At 47.5% G+C, this 21,190-nt stretch overlaps 1 protein-coding gene across 1 annotated transcript in view; it reads left to right on the top strand.

Annotated features, from left to right (window-relative positions):
- The window catches only part of PTGES2 (prostaglandin E synthase 2), a 74,683-nt gene that overhangs the window by 15,412 nt on the left and 38,081 nt on the right, over window positions 1-21,190 (top strand). The window contains exons 2-5 of the mRNA XM_086924898.1: window positions 8,765-8,959; window positions 9,376-9,431; window positions 10,945-11,097; window positions 20,264-20,464. Coding sequence (XP_086781024.1) covers window positions 8,765-8,959; window positions 9,376-9,431; window positions 10,945-11,097; window positions 20,264-20,464 — 605 coding nt within the window. The remainder of the gene's footprint in view (window positions 1-8,764; window positions 8,960-9,375; window positions 9,432-10,944; window positions 11,098-20,263; window positions 20,465-21,190) is intronic.

Below are 21,190 nucleotides of genomic sequence, written 5' to 3'. Positions count from 1 at the left end.
AGTCCGTCATAGCGTCCTTGTAGGTGGTGTAGTTTCCGTATATCTTGTTGTTTCTCCAGTTCTTCTCCAGGCATCTGCAGGTGTGTCTGGCTTCTTGGAGATCGATGGTGAACCAGGTGGCTTTCCTGGTGCGCTGTTTGTCAGGGTTGCGTAGCGGGGCAAGCATGTCTGCGGCGTTGGAGATCCATGTGTGGAATTCCCTGGCTGCTAGGTTGGCGTCGGGTGTCGAGGTGCGGTTGTGTCGGATGAGGGTGGAGTTACGTTGTTCATCAGTGACTTAGCTCCAGTTCCTTCATGGTGGACGTGGGGATGGTTTGAGTGACTTAGGTTTGTCGATGAGGAAGTGTTCGCAGTGGTGGTCGGGCCATGGGGTTTGCGTTGTGTGGCTGAAGTGGATGCTGTTTCCTACTGCGAAGATGGGGTCATGGGTGTGACCTGCCCTGTTGGTCGGTGTGGTGGTGAGTTGTTTGAGTCCGATGTTGGCGAGGTTGTCACGAAGGGTGGTGGAGTTGGGGTCGCTGGGGTTGTCGAGGTGGAAGTTCAGGTCTCTGATGAGTATGTCTTCGGGAGCACTCCTTCCAACCTACATTTTTTTTTTTATCTCGGAACAGTTGCTATCCGTGGTGGTCTATTGAAAGCAGACCAGGACTACAATGCCCATAATGCATAACGTTGTCTTATGAAAGCCCAAGGCAGAATACTGAGTCCCCTTTAACATGGAATGAGGTGGCCAAACTTACTGCTCCGGGTTTATCCACCATTGTGTTATGCTAAAAACCACCACACTACAGTCCTTATTCACCGCTGCATGATGCTAAACCATCACACTACAGTCCTTATTCACCGCGGCATGATGCTAAACCATCACACTACAGTCCTTATTCACCGCGGCAAACCACCACAGTACAGTTATTACCCGCCACAGAATGATGGTAAACTACCGCACTACACTCCTTATCCGCCACTGCACAATGCTAAAACACCACACTATAGTCCTTATGCACCACTGCATGATGGTAAATCACAACAATACAGTCCTTATCCTCAGCCGCACAATGCTAATTCACCACACTACACTCCTTAACTTCCACTGTATAATGGTCTACCACCACTCTACAGTCCTTACCAGTCACTGCACAATGGTAAACCACCATCCACCACTGCACAATGCTAAACCACCACAATACAATTCTTATCCACCTCTGCGTGATGCAAGTAAGTACATTTGTATTCGGTTATATTCATAAACATAAAAGAATATGGTATAAATATACATACATATCGAGGACTGGGAATTTTTTGTAGAGATTGTTTTACCTGTCGTATTGACCCCCTCTCATCCTCCACAGAGAACTACGAGACACTGCATTTTACCATACAGTTAGCTCCCTCTGTTTCCTTTGTTGGTATCATTTGCTATAAGCCTCCTGGCCCAAGGACTAACTTTTGTCACAATCTACTCACATTACTAGAACCTTTAGTCAGTAGGTCTAAGTTCACTCTCCTTGGTGATTTAAATTTTCATTTGGAATTACTCGAGGACAATAACACCAAAGCTCTAATAGAGGGTCTAACCTCCTGTGGGCTTAACCAACTTGTTGACGGCCCTACTCATACTGCCGGACATACCTTAGATGGTATCTTTTCCAATGACACCAGACTGGCGATCGGAACTCCGATCCCCCTGTCCTGGTCCGATCATGGGGCAATTCCATTTTATTTCAATATGACTTCCTCTGGTTCTGATCAAACCAATAGGAAAGGATGGGAGATTAGGAGGAACTACAATAATATATCCAACACTACTCTCACCCCCTTCCTGACAGACATCCATCCCCTCTCTCTGCCTGATGCAAATGAAGCTGCTCTGGGTCTGTCGACTGCTCTCTCTAATGCTCTGGACACGCTAGCACCCCTTAAAAAACATTACTCGGCCAGTAAAAGTCCCTCGTCGCCCTGGTTCTCGGAACATCTAAGATTACTACGGCAGAAATGTAGACAGAAGGAGAGAGCCTGGTATGCCTGTCCTGACCCCCAGGGGAAAAATCTACATAAGTCAGCCTTGAGAGAATACAAAAAGGCCATAGCTGAAGAAAAAAAGAACTACTTCAGCAAGATCACCACCTCACTGAAATCATCTAGAGAGCTTTTTGAAATCATTGACCCTTTGTCAACACCTAAAGTCATCGAAGCAGTGAATGAGTCGCAGGAGCTCTGCGATGATATCGCAGGCTTCTTCCACTCCAGAATTTCTGACATTCATACTTCCCTCAATACCGAACTGGATGCCAACAGGGCACTCTTGCCCCCCCTCCTCCTTTTCACACATTGAGACCCTTGAATTGGGCTCCTCGTCTAATTTTTCCAGCTTCCCTCATCTGACGCAGGACGGATTAAATCGCCTTATTGATGCCACTAAATCATGTTCGCCTCCTGATCCCTGCCCTCTAAAAATCTTGAAGTCCTGCAGAGAGACCGTCCTCCCTCCTCTCTTGCAGGTTATGAACATGGCCATTGATGAGGGGTCTTTTCCAACTCCTTGGAAATCAGCAGTTGTTAAGCCTCTTCTAAAGAAACCTTCCCATAATCCTGAAGTCTTAAAAAACGTCCGGCCAATATCTCTGCTTCCAGCCCCGGCAAAGATACTCAAGGCCCACCTTAATTCTCATCTGACTACATATTTAGAAAAGACGGGTCTTCTTGACATCTCCCAGCATGGGTTTCGTGGTGCTCACAGCACCGAGTCCGCCCTCACTGTCGTAGTTAACAACATCCGCTCTGAGGTGGACAGAGGGCAGACCACTTTATTGGTGCTACTTGATCTCACGGCAGCATTTGATACCCTGTCCCCTTCAATCCTGGTAGACCGGCTGAAGGGGATAGGGGTGGGGGAAGTGCCCTGTGTCTTCCATCTTCCTTCCTCTCTCAGAGACAGCAAAGGGTCCAGCTCAGTAGTTTTCTGTCTCCCTCCCAGGCCGTACAATGTGGGGTTCCTCAGGGCTCCTCCCTGAGTCCTTTGTTATTTAACATCTATGTAACCCCACTTGCCAAGGTAATAAGATCTTTTGGGTACCAAATATTGTCCTATGCAGACGATACCCAAATCATCATTTCCACCACCTCACCAGCCAAAGATGCTGCCTCCAAATTTCGAACTTGCATTTAAGCAGTCTCGCAATGGATGGTGCGTAACTACTTAAAGCTCAACGGGGAGAAGACGGAAGTCCTAGTCTTTGGAGGAAACCATGACATCTGGTCCGAAGACTGATGGCCCCCCTCTTTGGGAGACTGCCCCCAACCCACTAACTCGGCCAGGAACCTTGGCGTTCTCATAGATTCGGCTCTCCTTTGACCTTCAGGTTAACAGAACAGTATCCACCTGCTGTAATACCATCCGCATGTTGAAAAAGATCGCCCCCTACTTGTCATCTGATGCCCGCAAGCAGTCAACAGTTGGCCTGGTATCTACCAGGTTCGACTATTGCAGTGCGCTATATGGGGGCATAAACAAGAAATCTCTCCATCGCCTTCAGATGGTTCAAAATTCTGCTGCTAGGATGGTCCTAAATCTACCCAGGCTATCCTCTGCAACTCAGGCCAGGAAGGATCTCCATTGGCTACCCATACATGCCAGGATTTCCTTCAAGCTCTACTGTCTGGCCCACAGGGCTGTGTTTGGTTCTGGCCCTGAAGGTATAAAGACTCTTGTTAGTCCCTATTCTCCCAAGAGAACCCTCTGTTCATCCTCAGGAAATCTGCTTGCTGTCCCCAGATTTAAAAAGGCGAAATGGGGAGGAAGAGCCTTCTCTACTCTGGCCCATAAACTGTGGAATGACCTCCCCCCCCCCCGAACTTTCCAACCAACCCTCTTTGGTGACTTTCCGGAAGCTCATGAAGACTTGGCTCTTCTCTCAGGCTTACTAAATTATTTCTTCCTGTATTTTTATATACTTTTATGTGTGGACTGCGCCTTGATGCCCTTTGGGCTAAGTTCGCGCAATATAAATAAACTTTCATTCATTCATTCATTCAAGCATAAAAACAGCAAGCTCGCAATATAAACACAAGTTATAAAAGATGATAAAAAACAACAAATATCCCTTATAGAGAACATCCACAGCGTCGCTTATATAAACATTCTCAAATAGCAGCAACAAAATTAATGAGTCCTAGAATGCCTCGATCTTAACGCAGCTAAAAAACAATCAGTGCTCAATTTCAGTAAACAGGCCTTTTAATCTTGTTCTTTTCTTGACACGTTTGCTGTGCATTCAAAGACAGAGGTCAAACGTCAGGCTCTCTCTTCCAGGGAGCTTGGTGTTAACTTTTCTTCCTCTGACTTCAAAGTGCGAGGAGTTATGTGACAATCATGAGGGTTGTGGGGGAGTGCTTGAGGAAGGCTATTCAATGCTATTTTTTATAGCCCACAACAAAATGTAAATGTCTGTAAATGTGCAGATATTTCATAAGTAGAAAAGCCCAAATTAAAGCACATTTATTGTAACTCTAACGTGTGGTAGAAAAATATTTAAAAGTGACCAAATCATTACAATAGGTGATGATATTTCCAACCCATTAGCGCTCTTGCGCTCTATATTTTTATCTTTGAAACTGTGTGTCTGCAAATGTAATGGTGATTTCAATTAAAGATGTGTTGTCTGTAATGAAAGTACGAAACCACATCATGCATATTCCATGCTAGGCCACTGCACTCTACTCTGCACCACTCCATTTTAATCATGCCACTTCACTCTACTCCGCTCTGCACTACTCCACTCTTCTCTACTCAACTCTGCACCACTGGACTCCAGCACACTCTGTGCCAATCTACACCACTGCACTCTACACTATTCCAGCCTCGGCCACTACTCTCTACCATGAACAACTCCACTATGCGCCACTGCACTCTGTGCCACTGAGCTCTACTCTGCACCACTGTAGTCTACCCCACTGCTCGCTATGCCTCTCTACTCTAAGCGGCTGTACTCTACTCCACTGCACAACACTACTCTACAACACTGTACTCTCTCCAACGCTACTCTAATGCACTCTACCACTGCACTCTAATGCACTACACTGTATGCCACTGAACTCTACGCCTCTCTACTCTGCATCACTGTCCGGCACTGCACTCTGCCACTCTACTCTGCACTCTAAGCCACTGCATTCTACGCCACTGCTCTCTACTGTGCACTACTTTAATCTATGCCGCTGCATTTTACTACTGTGCATTGTATGCCACCAAATTCTGTGCTACTGCACTCTACGCCAATGCACTCTACACCAGTCCACTCTACTCCACTGCTACCCCTGTTGCCATGTCCCTCTACTCTTCAACACTCTACTCTGTGCTAGTGCTCTCCATGACCATATACTCTGCAACACTGCACTCTATGCCACTGAACTCTACGCCACTCTACTCTGCACTACTGCATTCTTTGCCACTGCACTCTGCGCCACTCTACTCTGCATCACTTCACTCTACGTCACTGCACTGCATGCCACTTAACGCTACGGCACTATACTTCACTCTGCAACACTCTACACTATGCAACTCTCTGTAAATTTGGCCATATTACTTATGTGTGCGGGCTGTAAAGACCTTGCAGAAATTAGGCAAATACATGTACTGTACTCTCTGCCGTTTCGGTCGGTATTCCCTGGGGTGTACGGATCGCAGAGATCCATTTCTCGCCCTCCTCCTTCTTGGCTAGCCAGGCCAGGAGTTTGCCTGTCTTGTCCTCCTGCTCGTAGATCTTACTTTGTTTGGTGTATAGAGCGTTCTGGCTTGCTGCTGCAGCGTTTGTCAAGATCACTCCCTGAGGTGGGATAGGCGGTCATCTTAACTTGTGTCCGGAGCCTCTATGTATGTGGCTTCCCCAAGCTGTATCTCCTCCAGCTTCAGTATCTTGGCCTCACTATCCCGTTTCTTTCCTATAACATGGGAAATAATTTGACCTCTCAGTACTGTTTTTTAGCTCCCCCGGAGGACCAGCCCGGAGGATACCGACCCCCTATTTGTCTGAAAATAGCAGAATGTCTCCTCTTGGACAAGTTTCCAAGTTGTCCAGTCTGTTAATCCCAGGGATCTAGGTGCCGGGCATGCATTCCTTGGTGCCAGAGTTAAGTGAATAGTGGGGAGTGGTCCAAGATATCTCTCAGTATGTACCAGGCGTGTTTTGTTATCTGTGGCATTTGGGTGTGAGTACTAGGAAATAGTCTAGTCATGCCAATGAGCGAACTGTGTTGGAAGAGTAGGAATATTACGTAGCCTAAGGATGTGTGGCCCTCCACAAGTCTGTCAGCCTCAAGACTTCTGTGAATGTGCGGAGACGTGCACCTTCCCAGGGTGACCACCCTGATTAAAGTGCTCTATCTACATCCCCCTATGAAGTCACGTTGAGGTTCCCTCTAAGCACCACCAGCACATCATTGTGGATCCCGGTCAACCACGTTCTCATCTTTCTCAGGCCTTCCTCCTGAAGACCCAGTGGGAGGTAGCAGGACGTCATGATCAGCCTTTCCCCGTTCCACATGCTCTCCACGGCAGCCCTACTTCCCTCAGGGCCCACCCATGTTTTTGCCACCAGGAAGGGCAAAGACCTACAAACAAGTATCCCTGTCCCTCTGGACTTAATGGAGTAGCCTGCTTGGACCAGGCCCTTACCCAAGAACCCACAGTTGTTGCCTGCCAGGTGTATTCTTTAATGAAGGATAACGTCCGGGGAGTGGCGGGCGAGGTACTTTATCTCCACCCCTCTTTTTAGTTTGTTGCCAAGGCCATTATGTTCCAGAATCTTAAGGAAGATGTCCTCCCTCAGTGTGCGAAGTGTAGTCTGTGACACAGCTGGGGGGGATTGTTCCAGGGGCCTCTGACAGGCCTCCCTCAAGTCTTTGTCCAATGGTCAGTCACCTTCGCTGCAGCCTCCCTCAAAATACCCACCCTCCCAATCGCTCGTGCTGTGAGTTCAAAACTACACTCCTCCCCAAGTCCTGTGTGTGGACACATTCATCAGAGAGCTAGGAAAATATGTAGCTCCATTCTTTACTTTAAACTAACGTCAATCTTCTATTCTACTCCAATCATTTTAGGGGGTCAGTTGTGGTAGGGAATGCACCGCTTTCTCTTGGCAGCAAGGCCCCAGAGGTATCCGTAAAGCCAAAGTTGTACTTCAGGGAAGCACATATCCACCTTCTGAGGGATTTGTTAATGAAGATTAGATGATCTGCCTAAACTTGACCAATGTCTATTGACTGGTTTTTAGCTCTTCGCCCATCACAGGATTCTTTGTGTTTTACAGAACCACCTGCATTGGACAATCCCCACCCCAGGACGTGGGCAGCGTGATCAATGCCGCAAAATCAGATCTGCTTCACAATAGGCCTATGGAATAACTTTGCTTCAGGATGGATTCCTAAGCAGCAAAACTTCAGTTTTTCCACTTTCAACATACAATCAATAAAGGAATGGAGGAGAGTGTTCCTACAGGGGAGCCTCTCTCTGGCCCGTTTGATGAGGTTCCTAGCCCTTCCTACTTCCTCCTTTCAAACCATTTTCTGGGCCCTCTGCATTACTGGGTCCTCCAAAGTCTGAAACACTTTCAACTGGTAGTTCTGACAAAAGAGGCCAGGCAGGAGGTCCTGTGATGTCTTGGCCACATGCAGATGTAAAAGGAATGGCACATTTCAATTCCTCCCTCGAGTTACTGCAAATCAGACCCCGGAAGACCAGGCTGGGGCGCAAGGTGTCGCAGCTTACCCACAGGTGGGAGGTGGTCCGACGGAGACCGGCGTCTACACATCACCGGTGTCTAGAACTTTGGTATGACATGGCTGACACTGCGCCGGTAAAACATAGAGTGGAGCATATTATAGCCACGACAAATAACAGTTTCAGTTTAATTCAGGACCCTGCCAAGGATTGCAATCTGGGTTCTTAAGACTTGGTTTTGGGAAACGTGACTGTTCACGGAAGAAGTCTAGGGTTGTAGTGGTCTTGTATGTTGAGTATCCCATAAAAGTGGTAAAGAAAGTGAAATGTTTAATTCTTGCCTCTGTGTCTTCATTAGAACTGGAAATTCTCATTTCTGATAGCTAGAATTGTTTTCATTCCGATTGGTGGGGATCATCGGCCCTTTTACCAATAATGGTCATTGTTTTTTCCAGTACTCACTCACAGGGGAACAGTTTCCTACATGCTTCGAGGTGTGCAGCCTGGAGGCACGCTCTTGTAGAGGCCCATAGACCCCATCTCCACACCAGCTCCGATGCCCCTGAGGCAATGCTTCACCTACTGTGGCAGTGTTTGCCTGCTTCCTCTGGGCTCCTCTCAGACACCCTGAGCCTTCCCTTAACCTCGCAATGGACGGTGTGACTGGGGGAATCAACTGCTTGTTCTGTGGCCCTGAGCTCTTCCACCTTCTCTTATATTCTTTCCCAAATCCTGCTTACACCCAGTCTATATTCTTTCCTAAACCCTGTGTACACCCAGCACCCTCTTATGACCACAAATGTTCTTAAGACTACTTTGAAATGGCCTCTGATGCCCAAGGGACCTGTGAATGCTGACCCTTAAAGAGTCTCTGACCACGGATCCCCGCGATTGGACCAGATATCCTTGTGAAGTTCCCATTCACGGAAGTAACACACTTTGTGTCACTTCCTGTTCCAAGGCATGCAGGTTGGTGGGGAAAGTGATTCTCTTGGCTTGTGCTGTTGGCATTTCGTTGTGTTCTCATAAGAGTCCTGGTTATTCTCTTTGCAGCGGTCTGAAGGTGACCTCCGTTTGACTCTTTATCAATATCAGACGTGTCCCTTTTGTAGCAAAGTCCGCGTCTTCCTTGACTACCACAAGGTGCCCTATGAAATTGTGGAGGTGAACCCAGTCCTGAGGAGTGAGATCAAGTTTTCCAGCTACCGTAAGGTGCCCATTGTCCTGGTGGGTGCGGATGACGCCATTGTGAGTATTGCCAGCCCTTCTTTTGGTTGAGACTGCCCCCGTGTGAAAGCCTGGTCTGATATTAGGAATTGGAAATCATGACCATGTTGTAGATATTGCAATCCGAAGACCCCTGACAAAGGGTCTGACTCGACCTGAAATGCATTGGGTAGTATCTTTGCAGCGATAACAGTATGAACTGTGGAATACAACACATTATCATGGATACGGATTGCTAATGAACATCACAGTTAATTAAATGTGATGATTATCCATGCAAAAAGTGTGATTGATTGAAAAGTGTTTTGATGGAAATGCGACCGGCAGCTAGGGAGTGGTTCTTCCGCACCTGCCACATATTTGCTCATCATAAAACCTGATCTTATGCCACAGCACTCGATTTACCTTCATTTTTAATGTCTTGTTTTTTTCTGCAGCAGCTGAACGACTCCTCTGTGATCATCAGCGTGATCAAGACGTACCTAGTGTCCAAGTAAGCCGTGTGACTGCTGCTGCGTTGGGCATGGTGGGGCCGAGCATTGAGCATATGTGTAAGAGGTATATCCCCATGCTGGGGCCGAGCATTGAGCATACGTGTAAGAGGTCTATCGGCATGGTGGGCCGAGCATTAAACATACATGTACGAGGTCTATCGGCATGGCGGGCTGAGCATTGAACATTCGTGTAAGAGGTCTAACGCACGACTAAACCCCCCCACCCCCATTGCGGGCCCATTCCTTATCTGCTTCGCTTTAAACGGAGCGCTTCCTGATTCTTAGCGACTCGCTGATTTTCAGCCCCTCCCTCATTCGAGCCCTGGTACCGGCAAAACGGCGACCCACTGCGGTTGATGCCGTGAAGTATTGCCCTCCCCCTATTCTACGTGACTGCTAATTCCTCTCTACCAGGCTATTGTGTCCAATACCCTTTAGGCAGAATCTTTGTCCTGATGATGATCCCACGGATTATGTAAAAGGGACCGAAACGCCGTCGACTTGTTGAAACACCATATATCTAAATGTATACCAAATGTGATATGCGTATAATGGTGTAATTGAATTTCTGTCATTTCTTCACTTTCAGAAATCGTTCACTTTTTGCCTAAAAACTCTTCCCTCTGTCTCTTTACTACCCTGTCACCTTGCCAATTTGTAAGCGTGAGGGCACAGGCTTGTGTCTCACTCTAATGAATGTAAGGTATTTTTTTGATTGTTGAAATATACAGTAAAGATTTGTGATCCCTGTCCGGCTGGACAAATCACCTTCCTTAATATAGGTCCATGGTGTCTAGATTTATTTTTTCCTTTGAATTTAATTGTGCATGGGACCATTGTTGTTTGAGAAATATGTTCCCCGAGGTCCTGTGCTGACTCGTTTGGGCGCCCTTGTTGTTTTTGATACGCTTTCTTGTCAAGCACACCTCCCGGTCTATTTCACATACACATTAGATAGATACTAGGACACCTGCTCTGTCCATCAAGTTTACACATCAGGAATGTGCACACTAACTTCCCCCATCCCTCCCTCAGGCCCATCCCTCTCTGCCCCTCACATGTACTCACCCCCTCCAGTCCATCAGGCCTACCTCTCTCTGTATGTCACATGTACTCACCCCCTCTCCTCCAACAGGCTCACCCCTCTCTGTCCGCCACTTGTACTCGCCCCCTCCATCACGCCCACCCCTCTCTGTCCGTCACATGTACTCACCCCCCGCACCCGTCCATCACGCCCACCCCTCTCTGCCCCTCACATGTACTCTTCCCCACCCCCGCACGGAGGGTCATGGCATGGAGGGGATGGGAGCAAGGTGTGGTCTGCCCTGGTGATGGGTGGTCTTGTCTCAGCAATGGTGTTGGTTTGTGACGCTGAATTGTGTGTTTAAGCAGGTGTGGGTGGAGTTGAGGGATGGTGTGGCCTTCCTTTGCCCTGATGTATGTCTATTGTAGTGCTTTGTTTCTCTCTTAACTCTGGCGGCACACCTCTGATGGAAGGGTTTCTGTTTACAGGCGGAACTCGCTGGCAGAGATAGTGTCGTACTACCCTTCAATGAAGGCTGTGAACGAGAAGGGCAAGGAAGTGATCGAGTACAACAACAAGTACTGGCTGATGCTAGATAAGCAGGAGCGTCACTCTGTGTACCCCTCCAAGGAAGCCGGAAAGTAAGTACCCAAGAAGGGCTGGTGTGCCCCCGAGATGTCCATGAGAGGAGCATAAACAGTGACGACTCATATGTAAGCAATGGTGCCTCAGCAGAAGTATAAAGAGCAAAGATTCTACCAAAAGGAAATGAGAGCAAGGACCATGAGCAGGAACTGTGTGTAAGTAAGCAAGGGAGCCTGATCGTAGGCTTCATAAGCAGGGCTGGTGTGTACTGACCCAAAGAGCCGTAAAACAGCCCCCTGAGCAGGACTGGCGTGTACCCAGCCGTGGGAGCTCAAGCGTCGGCCCCATGAGCAGGACTGGTGTATACCCAACCGTAAGAGCTCAAGCGTGACTCCCGTGAGCAGGACTGGCGTGTACCTAACTGTAGGAGATCAAGCGTGACTCCCATGAGCAGGACAGGGTTGTATATAACTGTGGGAGCTCAAGCGTGACTCCCGTGAGCACAACTGGCGTATACCCAACCGTGGGAGCTCAAGCGTGACTCCCGTGAGAAGGACTTGGGTGTATCTAACCGTGGGAGCTCAAGCATGACTCCCATGAGCAGGACTGGCATATACCTAACCCTGGGAGCTCAAGTGTGACTCCCGTGAGCAGCACTGGTGTGTACCCAACTGTAGGAGCACAAGCGTGACTCTCATGAGCAGGACTAGCGTAAACCTAACCGTGGGAGCCAGAGCGTCAGCCCCATGAACAGGACTGGCATATACCTAACCGTGTGAGCTCAAACATGCCTACTGTGAGTATTACTGACGTGTACCTAACTCTGGGAGCTCAAGCGTGACTCCTGTGAGCAGGACTGGTGTGTACCTAACTGTGGGAGCCAGAGAGTCAGCCCCATGAGCAGGACTGGCGTGTACCTAATCGTGGGATCTCAAAGGTCGGCCCCATGGACAGGACTGGCGTATACCTAACCGTGGGAGCTCATGGCTGACTCCCGTGAGCAGGACTGGCGTGTACCTAACTGTGGGAGCTCGGGCGTTACTCCCGTGAGCAGGACTGGAGTATACCCAAACGTGGGAGCTCAATTGTGACTCTCGTTAGCAGGACTGGCGTATACCTAACCGTGAGAGCTCAAGCGTGACTCCCGTGAGCAGGACTGGCGTGTACCTAACTGTGGGAGCTCGGGCGTTACTCCCGTGAGCAGGACTGGAGTATACCCAAACGTGGGAGCTCAATTGTGACTCTCATTAGCAGGACTGGCGTATACCTAACCGTGAGAGCTCAAGCGTGACTCCTGTGAGCAGGACTGAGGTGTACCTAACTGTGGGAGCTCAAGCGTGACTCCTGTGAGCAGGACTGAGGTGTACCTAACTGTGGGAGCTCAAGTGTGACTCCTGTGAGCAGGACTGAGGTGTACCTAACTGTGGGAGCTCAAGCGTGACTCCTGTGAGCAGGACTGAGGTGTACCTAACTGTGGGAGCTCAAGTGTGACTCCTGTGAGCAGGACTGAGGTGTACCTAACTGTGGGAGCTCAAGCGTGACTCCCGTGAGCAGGACTGAGGTGTACCTAACTGTGGGAGCTCAAGTGTGACTCCCGTGAGCAGGACTGAGGTGTACCTAACTGTGGGAGCTCAAGTGTGACTCCTGTGAGCAGGACTGAGGTGTACCTAACTGTGGGAGCTCAAGCGTGACTCCTGTGAGCAGGACTGAGGTGTACCTAACTGTGGGAGCTCAAGCGTGACTCCCGTGAGCAGGACTGAGGTGTACCTAACTGTGGGAGCTCAAGCGTGACTCCCGTGAGCAGGACTGAGGTGTACCTAACTATGGGAGCTCAAGCGTGACTCCCGTGAGCAGGACTGAGGTGTACCTAACTGTGGGAGCTCAAGCGTGACTCCTGTGAGCAGGACTGGCGTGTACCTAACTGTGGGAGGACAAGCGTCAGCATTGACCACCCCAAAGGAAACTCCATGGAAGGATCCCATCAAGCCCCCTTAGGCAATTGTAAAAGTATCTTAATAATTAATAAACAAAATTACAATAAAGCAATAAGGGCTAACGCAGATATGAATTTTAAAATCTTTTGTAAAAATAGCACCACAAAGCGCCAGTGATAGTCAATGCTGAAGCAGGATGCAGGCTAATTGTTCCCCAGTCGTCTGGATATACACAGCTCAAAACCCAAACTGAAATGATTAATTTTGGCGTCAGGCGTTACAAAAGAACTGCCCTTGGGCTCAACAGCCTCCTGTCATGAGCTGCAGGAAATGGAAACAAAACACTAGCGGGCTGCCAGCAGGAATGACACTTCACCGCTGTAGCACTTTGGCCAATATTGTCTCATAAAACCTTATAATCCGCAGTAGAGCGTGGACTATTAAAGACCGCTTTGACTTGGGGGGCCTTTAATAAGGGAGCAGGCCTTTAATGGTCGGTAAAGCCCAGCTGCACATGGCTATTAGGCTATTAGAACATTTCACCCCAAAGGGCAGAATGCTCTAACAAATAAAACCAAGGCCTCTCGGAGCTGTCAAGGGCAACATTGGAATGTTGATGCTCCGGGCCACTATGGCTGTTAGAAGCCGGGAGCATTCCACTGCCTTCAATGCAGCGCCCAGCATTCCAGTGTTCTATAAAATGAAGCCACTGTCCTGCCCTCATCACAAAAGCACAAGTCAAAGAAAGGCAACAATTATCAACAACAAAAAATAGCAAAAAACACAAGCTTTTTATAAAAGAAATTAGGCACAACTAAAAAAGAACCAGAGAAAAACAACCACATTTTGGGGCTTGGTTAGATGGGGATGCGCGGGGCCAAAGAAGAGTCTATGATCGGGGATCATCTGCAGGGAAGGAACCAACCATTTCTCCTCTTTGTACCAAATTTAAATATCGCTACCTGATGGCGGAGACCGCAGAGAAGGAATTATTATCAATCACTTAAAAAGTAAACAACGAGTAGGATTCATGTCACGGGTGAGCTCCCCCACCTCGGTTCTCTTGTTGCAACTCCCATGCCAGCTTGTATCACCCACTCAGGCCAAGAAGCCACTAGGGTTTCTATATCCGAAGCTCCGCTTAGCTCCTCAATGTATAACGGGCAGTCTTGGACCAGAAGTTGAGGAAAGCCCCTGGTCCCTGCAAGGGCACGCCCGGTGCCCACTAGGGCCAGTCCTGCCCCCCTTCAGGGCTCGCCAGGTGCCCACTTGGGTCAGTCCTGCCCCTGCCGCACAGTGTGCCAGCGGATATCTTCTGAGATAATGTATCCATCTGGGTTTCAGCCTTCGCTAGGGCACTGGACGCTGTATGGCGCCATCCTCCGGCCCGACGTCAGGGAACAAGGCAGCAAGGATTGCCATCTATGAAAAGGAGCCAGGGTATTCCACCGTCTGCAGGCCAGTGTCGACTCTAGATGCTGCGGGGAGAGGATGCTAGGCTGTAGTTAAACCGACCATTAAGAAAATGGGGTAACCCATAAGGTATGGACCTGGGCGTTCAATAATATCAAAAAAACAATGGTCCTAGACCTATTAATTATACAAGTTGAATTAAATCAATAATATCCGCAATATTTTGTGAGTAGAGCAACAATCCGTCTGCTCTATTGTACAGAAAAACTTTTTACCACAAAATGAAATGAACCTAAACCACCAAAACGAAATTACTTTTGATTTATTAACTTATTCATCATCTTTTTTGTTTTTTTGTATTTTAACAATTCATTTTAAACACAACATCTTATTTCCAAATTGATAAAAACAGAGGTTGCCCAAGAGAAAAATTGTGCAAAAAAGGAGGGTGATCAAGAGTGTGAAAACAAGTGAACGGAAAGGAAACAAATTAGTGGATAGAGAGAAATTATTCACATTATTTGCAAAACAATACCGGATTTATGCTTAACCGTATTGGGACCCTGGCCAACGTTATTTTGGGGTTTTTCAATCAGAGCACTTTTGAGTAGACCTATATCTGAAAAGTAATTTGCACTTTATAAAGTTCTTTTTTAGTTGGTCCAAGGGTGATTAAAAATACCGTCGACGTTTCGACTCGTCTTATGCCCGACCGGTAATTTAAACCTGGGGATTGCGAGTCTTCATCAGGACTGGAGATACAAAACGTAGGCAACCAAGGGATAATAATAACCCCTTCAATAGTACAAGAGCAAGAGGAAGTGGTCCTGAATTCCAACTTTCCTTATAATATATCCTCACCACATCTTGGTAGGGATACAGTGCTTCATACAAGCACCCTGGTAGGTTATTACCTTAGCGACTTTTTCATTAGAATTCTAGATAGCTCCCGTTGATCAATCCGGTAGCTTGTATGCGCGTTTGTCAATGCATATGGTAGGGGTGTCTATTCCTCGAGTCAAATTTCTTTCTGCCGGTTATTCGAGTAGCGTAATGCAGCCAAGCCTCGCTCAGGTCGAGGACGCCGCCGTCCTCGACCCGAGCGAGGCTTGGCTGCAATGAAAAAGTCGCTAAGGTAATAACCTACCAGGGTGCTTGTATGAAGCACTGTATCCCTACCAAGATGTGGTGAGGATGGAATCAACAAAATAAGGAATATTATAAGGAAAGTTGGAATTCAGGACCACTTCCTCTTGCTCTTGTACTATTGAAGGGGTTATTATTATCCCTTGGTTGCCTACGTTTTGTATCTCCAGTCCTGATGAAGACTCGCAATCCCCAGGTTTAAATTACCGGTCGGGCATAAGACGAGTCGAAACGTCGACGGTATTTTTAATCACCCTTGGACCAACTAAAAAAGAACTTTATAAAGTGCAAATTACTTTTCAGATATATGTCTACTCAAAAGTGCTCTGATTGAAAAACCCAAAAATAACGTTGGCCAGGGTCCCAATACGGTTAAGCATAAATCCGGTATTGTTTTGCAAATAATGTGAATAATTTCTCTCTATCCACTAATTTGTTTCCTTTCCGTTCACTTGTTTTCACACTCTTGATCACCCTCCTTTTTTGCACAATTTTTCTCTTGGGCAACCTCTGTTTTTATCAATTTGGAAATAAGATGTTGTGTTTAAAATGAATTGTTAAAATACAAAAAAACAAAAAAGATGATGAATAAGTTAATAAATCAAAAGTAATTTCGTTTTGGTGGTTTAGGTTCATTTCATTTTGTGGTAAAAAGTTTTTCTGTACAATAGAGCAGACGGATTGTTGCTCTACTCACAAAATATTGCGGATATTATTGATTTAATTCAACTTGTATAATTAATAGGTCTAGGACCATTGTTTTTTTTGATAGTAGTTAAACCGACTGCAGGACTCGGCGAGGGGGCCTGACACGGTCAGACATTTCAGAAGGGTGAGGGCACCATTCATCAGGCTACAAGGCTTGTTCGGATCTCCCTCAATGGATAGCAGTCAAAAACTGTCAGCCTTTGACTTCTAGCTGTCCCTTCTGATTGGCACCCCTGAGAGCTCAGGGTTTTCCAGCAAAAGGAATCTCGTCCGTCCAAGATGTGAATGAGAAGAGCCCACCCTTCAGAGCTGAGGGTTAACGAGGGGGCAGCACCTTTACCTTGCCCCTTAATCTCTTCCTGAATGATATGGGTGAAATCCTCTTGCACCCAGATCCTGACATTCCCGGGATTGGAGGATTCCAGACCCATCGTCGCGCTTTGCTGACCTCACTGCCTTCTTACCACAGACCAAGCAGTCACTGCAGCTGCTTCGGGAGTCACAAGATATTGCCTCAATGCAAATTGAACCATCAATAAAACAATCTTCAGGGTCATATGACCCCAAAGACACCTGGAATCAATGTTTTAAAAACCCGAAATAAATAGGAAAGAGCAAAACGTTTCGCCTATCTGAGCATGCATTTTGACGAGAAGATGGCGCATCCATCCAAACACGGGGCCTCCTGAGACCAAAGGTAGGTGCAATCCTCCGTCTGCCCATCCCTTCGGCAGTCAGTCACTCAAACCTGCCATTGAGGCATACAAACCAAAGGCAGTGGACCTTACGGCCAACGCTGAGTGCGCTCACAAGCCAAGGCCACGCAAGGACCCCCCGACCACTCCCCCTAGCCAACACTGGGTTTGCAGACCTCAGTACTGAGTCCCCTCAGGCTTCCGAGATCGCCAAAGGCCCCATCTGGCTACCGGCGGTCACCGTGAGGATTGTGGACGGGCTGCTCACTCCAGTCACTGTATTTGAACCATATCTAGTTTGTTACTCTCGGAAAAGAAACTGAGGCTTTTTTCAAAATTCTGACTCAGAGTGCTTTTTGTCTTGCACTAAAAAATGGTTGAAAAACAGAAGAACCAGTGTCCCATGTGCATGTAAACGTGGAGGCCAAGAAACAGGTCTGCACTTTCTGTTGATTCACACTGGCACTGCCAAGGGACATCAGGCAAGCCATTCTTTTAAATCGCACGCTCAGTCAGTAATCTTATAAAACGCTGTGGTGACCCGTAAGGGTCTCAAGGCGCTGAATGACTGTACAAGAAAATTTAGCGAGGCTCTAACACTCTTCCTCCAGAAAGACTTACAAGAAGTATACACAAAAGTTTCTTTATATCTTCTGCGAAACTGGCCTCCTCACCATCACTAACCGGGGCGAGGGACAGTTCCTGCTGCTTTTTTACTACCCAGATTGAAGTACCGAGCAAAACATTCATAGCCTATCTATTTTGTTTTAGGAAAAATGTACAGCATTTTGCATGTTTTTTCTTTTTTACTCACTTTTGTAGGGATTTACTTTATTTGTATGGCCTTTGGCCATCCAGAATAAACACAAAATACACCCTGAAGGACTATTTCAACAACAAGTTTATTTTTAAAACATGTATTTGTGAGTGGTACTCGTGGTACCCAGTCAATGTTAGTATTACATAATACAACAAACTTATTATTTTTTGATGAGGCTTACTCCATTATATACAGTAAACGTCCAGGTTAATTTAACACCTTGGCTGCTATGGGTTTTCCCCCTGGGTGCTGCAATTCCATAAATCCCACTTTACATGACAAAACCAGCTCGTCATAAGCACAGGGCAGGTAAAGCCCATGACGAGCTGGCTTTGTCATCAGCACTGAAGGGGTTAAAGAGCAAAGATAGGGGTCTTATACAAGACACACATCTGCTACCCCTATAGACACCAAAAATCCACCTGAAATACAGAGATGTTACTATAGTCAACCAAAGAATTGAATCAACCAATCTCAGGAGTCCATACTCATTTTACTTTATGGATTATTCCATTTGTTCTGTGCAAGAGTACCTGTGGATATATTGTTGACTCTTCGGTACATAAGACCATCTTTGTCCAGGCGCTTTATTTAGAAATAAAATCATTTAGCAAACAGCATTAAAATCTGTCCCAACGCATTTCAGCTCTGCTTCTGAGCCCTGCTCACTGGAGAATAGAAAGTTCTTGCTCACAAAGCTCCAGTGAGTGTCAGTGGCTGCAAGAGATCCGGCCTGGGCACAATTTCAGGCTGACTGCAGCGGAGCGTGGTCAGATACACCAACCAGGTGCATCCGCTCCAAGATTTTACCCTCTGGCTTAGCTTTAAGTCCCAATCAACCACAGGCATACATGTGTAAAGCTCCTGAAGACCCCAGGGGAGGCGCTTTGGGACTCCCAGGGCGTCCGATTGAGGCCAACAGCAATTTCCAGTCAGGGTCCAGTAACCACTGGTTATCTGGGTATTTCCAGGAGAAGGCCTCTTGAAGCTTGTTTCCCTGTAGCCACACAGGAGATCAGCCAACTGACCCTTGGAGTCCACAGCTCGAGGGGATTTAAATCCCCTCGAGCTCCGAGAGGCCTTTGTAAGACATTGGAATGTTGCTCTGCGGGCCTTTAATGGCCTGTAGAAGCATGAAGTGCTCCATTGAATGCAATGGAGCTCCTACCATTCTAATGTTCTATTATAGCCGTATAGCCCGCCGTAGAGGGCTATACTGGCTATTAAAGGCCCTCTCCAGCGTTAAAGGCCCGAGCCTAAGGCCTTTAACAAGGGAGAGGGACTTTAATAGTCGGTATAGCCCAGCTACGAAGGGATATAAGGCTATTAGAACATTCTGCCACTAGAGGACAGAATGTTCTAACGAAAAAAAAACAAGGCCTTATGGGAGCGTGAGGGGATTGGAATCCCCTCAGGCTCCCTGAAGCCTTTGTTCACAGCCAGAGCTGTGAACAAAGAAACATTTGAATGTTGGAGCTCCAGGCTTATAGCAGCCATTATCAGCCCGGAGCACTCCATTGTTTTCAATGGAGCTCCCAACATTCCAATGGTCTAATAATATTTAGAACATTGGAATGTTGGGAGCTCCATTGCAGACGATGGAGCGCTCCTTCCTTCTACGGGCCGGTAAAGGCCCGCAGAGCAGCATTCCAATGTTCTACAAAGGCTTCTTGAAGTTCGAGGGGATTTATATCCCCTCGAGCTTCGCTTCGAGAACCCTTTGTTTAATTTGTTAGAACATTCTGCCCTCTAGTGGCAGAATGTTCTAATAGCCTTATAGCCCTTCGTAGCAGGGCTATACGGCTATTAAAGTCCCGCTGTTTTGTTAAAGTCCCTCGCCTTCGGCTCGGGCCTTTAACGATTCAGCGGGCCTTTAATAGCAGGCATAGCCTGCTACGGCGGGCTATAAGGCTATATTAAAAGGGAGGTTTTTACCTGTCAAAAAGGGTTATTTTTAGAGGCCGCATTGCAGGTTTTACACGTCCCAGTCTGGCTATAGCGGGGTAGGCCTGAAACCATGTTTTCTTTTGTGACAGTAGTAAATGGCGCAACAAATGCGGTAGTACGCAGGTGATAGTTAACTTTTCAAGACAATGGTGTAGTTTTGCACCATATACTATGACCTTCTAGAAAAGTTAAATACGCCAATCGGGATTCGCTAATGTCCTGATGTTTAGCAGTCGTTGCACATACACTAGTCGCTGGACAGCCGTGCCTAGTGTGCAGAATCTAAAACCAGCAATAAACTAGTGCCAAACAAAAGGCAATATTCAGGAATGAGCACACACAAATGTGAATTTCTCGCATACATTATTCGATCAACTGCCCATTTATGCATGGCTCCATCCATCCCCTGCGAAAGGTGCTAATATTAACAACATGACTCTCAGCTTTCTGCTTCTTATGCGACCCTGCCTACTCACATGTTCATTTGCCTCCACAGGATCCTATGTTTATCTTCCTTTTTTTTCTCACTTGCATTTTCTTCCTTCTGACTTGTATCCAGGGAGGAAATGAAGTGGAGGCGATGGGTGGATGACCGGCTGGTCCACCTCATCTCTCCCAACGTTTACCGCACTCCTGGCGAAGCTCTGGCCTCCTTCGATTACATTGTCCGTGTGGGCAAATTTGGTTCAGTGGAAGGTTTTTTTGCCAAGTACTTTGGTGCAGCTGCAATGTTCATCATCGGCAAGAGGCTGAAGAGTCGGTGAGTGAAGTTTTAAAAAACTGAACCTACAAATAGAATAGATGTAAGAATCATTTGCTGTCTCCTAATTGTCTGCCCATTCAGCATTTTCAGTTGAATTCTAGTACTGTGGTTCCTATGCTCTTGCCTCCCCCCACCCCTTTTTAGGTTTCGCCTAAGTGAAAGCTGCGCACTGCGCAGCTTTTCGCGCAGATGAAAACCTAATGAGAATAACTATGTGGCTTGGGAATCCGCCCTCTGTTCCATTGGCTAGCTCCATAAATGGAGGCTAGCCATTGGAACAGAGATCCTTCTGTCATGGCCGGACCAGATTCGTGGGCGTTCCAGCTATTTCTTCCCTCCGCAACGTCATGCGGCCGTGGGCGGGGTTTATTTTTTTGTTGTCGTCCAGGTTTGTTTTGGCCATTCCGCGGCCGACCGCCGCCGGAGGAAGTCCCCGTGAGTGCTTGTTTTTCCTTGCCTTCCCGCCCCCCCTCCCGCTGTCCGTTCCCGCGCCCCCCCCCCTCCGCTGTCCGTGTGCCCGTGCTTCTTGTTTTTAACGTGTTCGCCCGACTTGCTCCAAGAGTGTTGTTCTTTCTTTGCACCTTCTCCCATCTTTCGCCTGCCCTGTCCCTACCCCGCTCTCAGTGTCAGACTCACAGCACTGGCCACCAGGAAAACTGCGAGCACGGCCGGGCCGGCGCCCCCACACGGCGGCAGCTGCAGCAGAGCCCAGCCACCACTCAG

Source organism: Lissotriton vulgaris, chromosome 5, assembly GCF_964263255.1.
Source record: "Lissotriton vulgaris chromosome 5, aLisVul1.2, whole genome shotgun sequence".
Classification (NCBI taxonomy): domain Eukaryota; kingdom Metazoa; phylum Chordata; class Amphibia; order Caudata; family Salamandridae; genus Lissotriton; species Lissotriton vulgaris.
The sequence above is the reverse complement of the archived record's forward strand: the minus strand, read 5'-3'. Positions and strand labels throughout refer to the sequence as shown.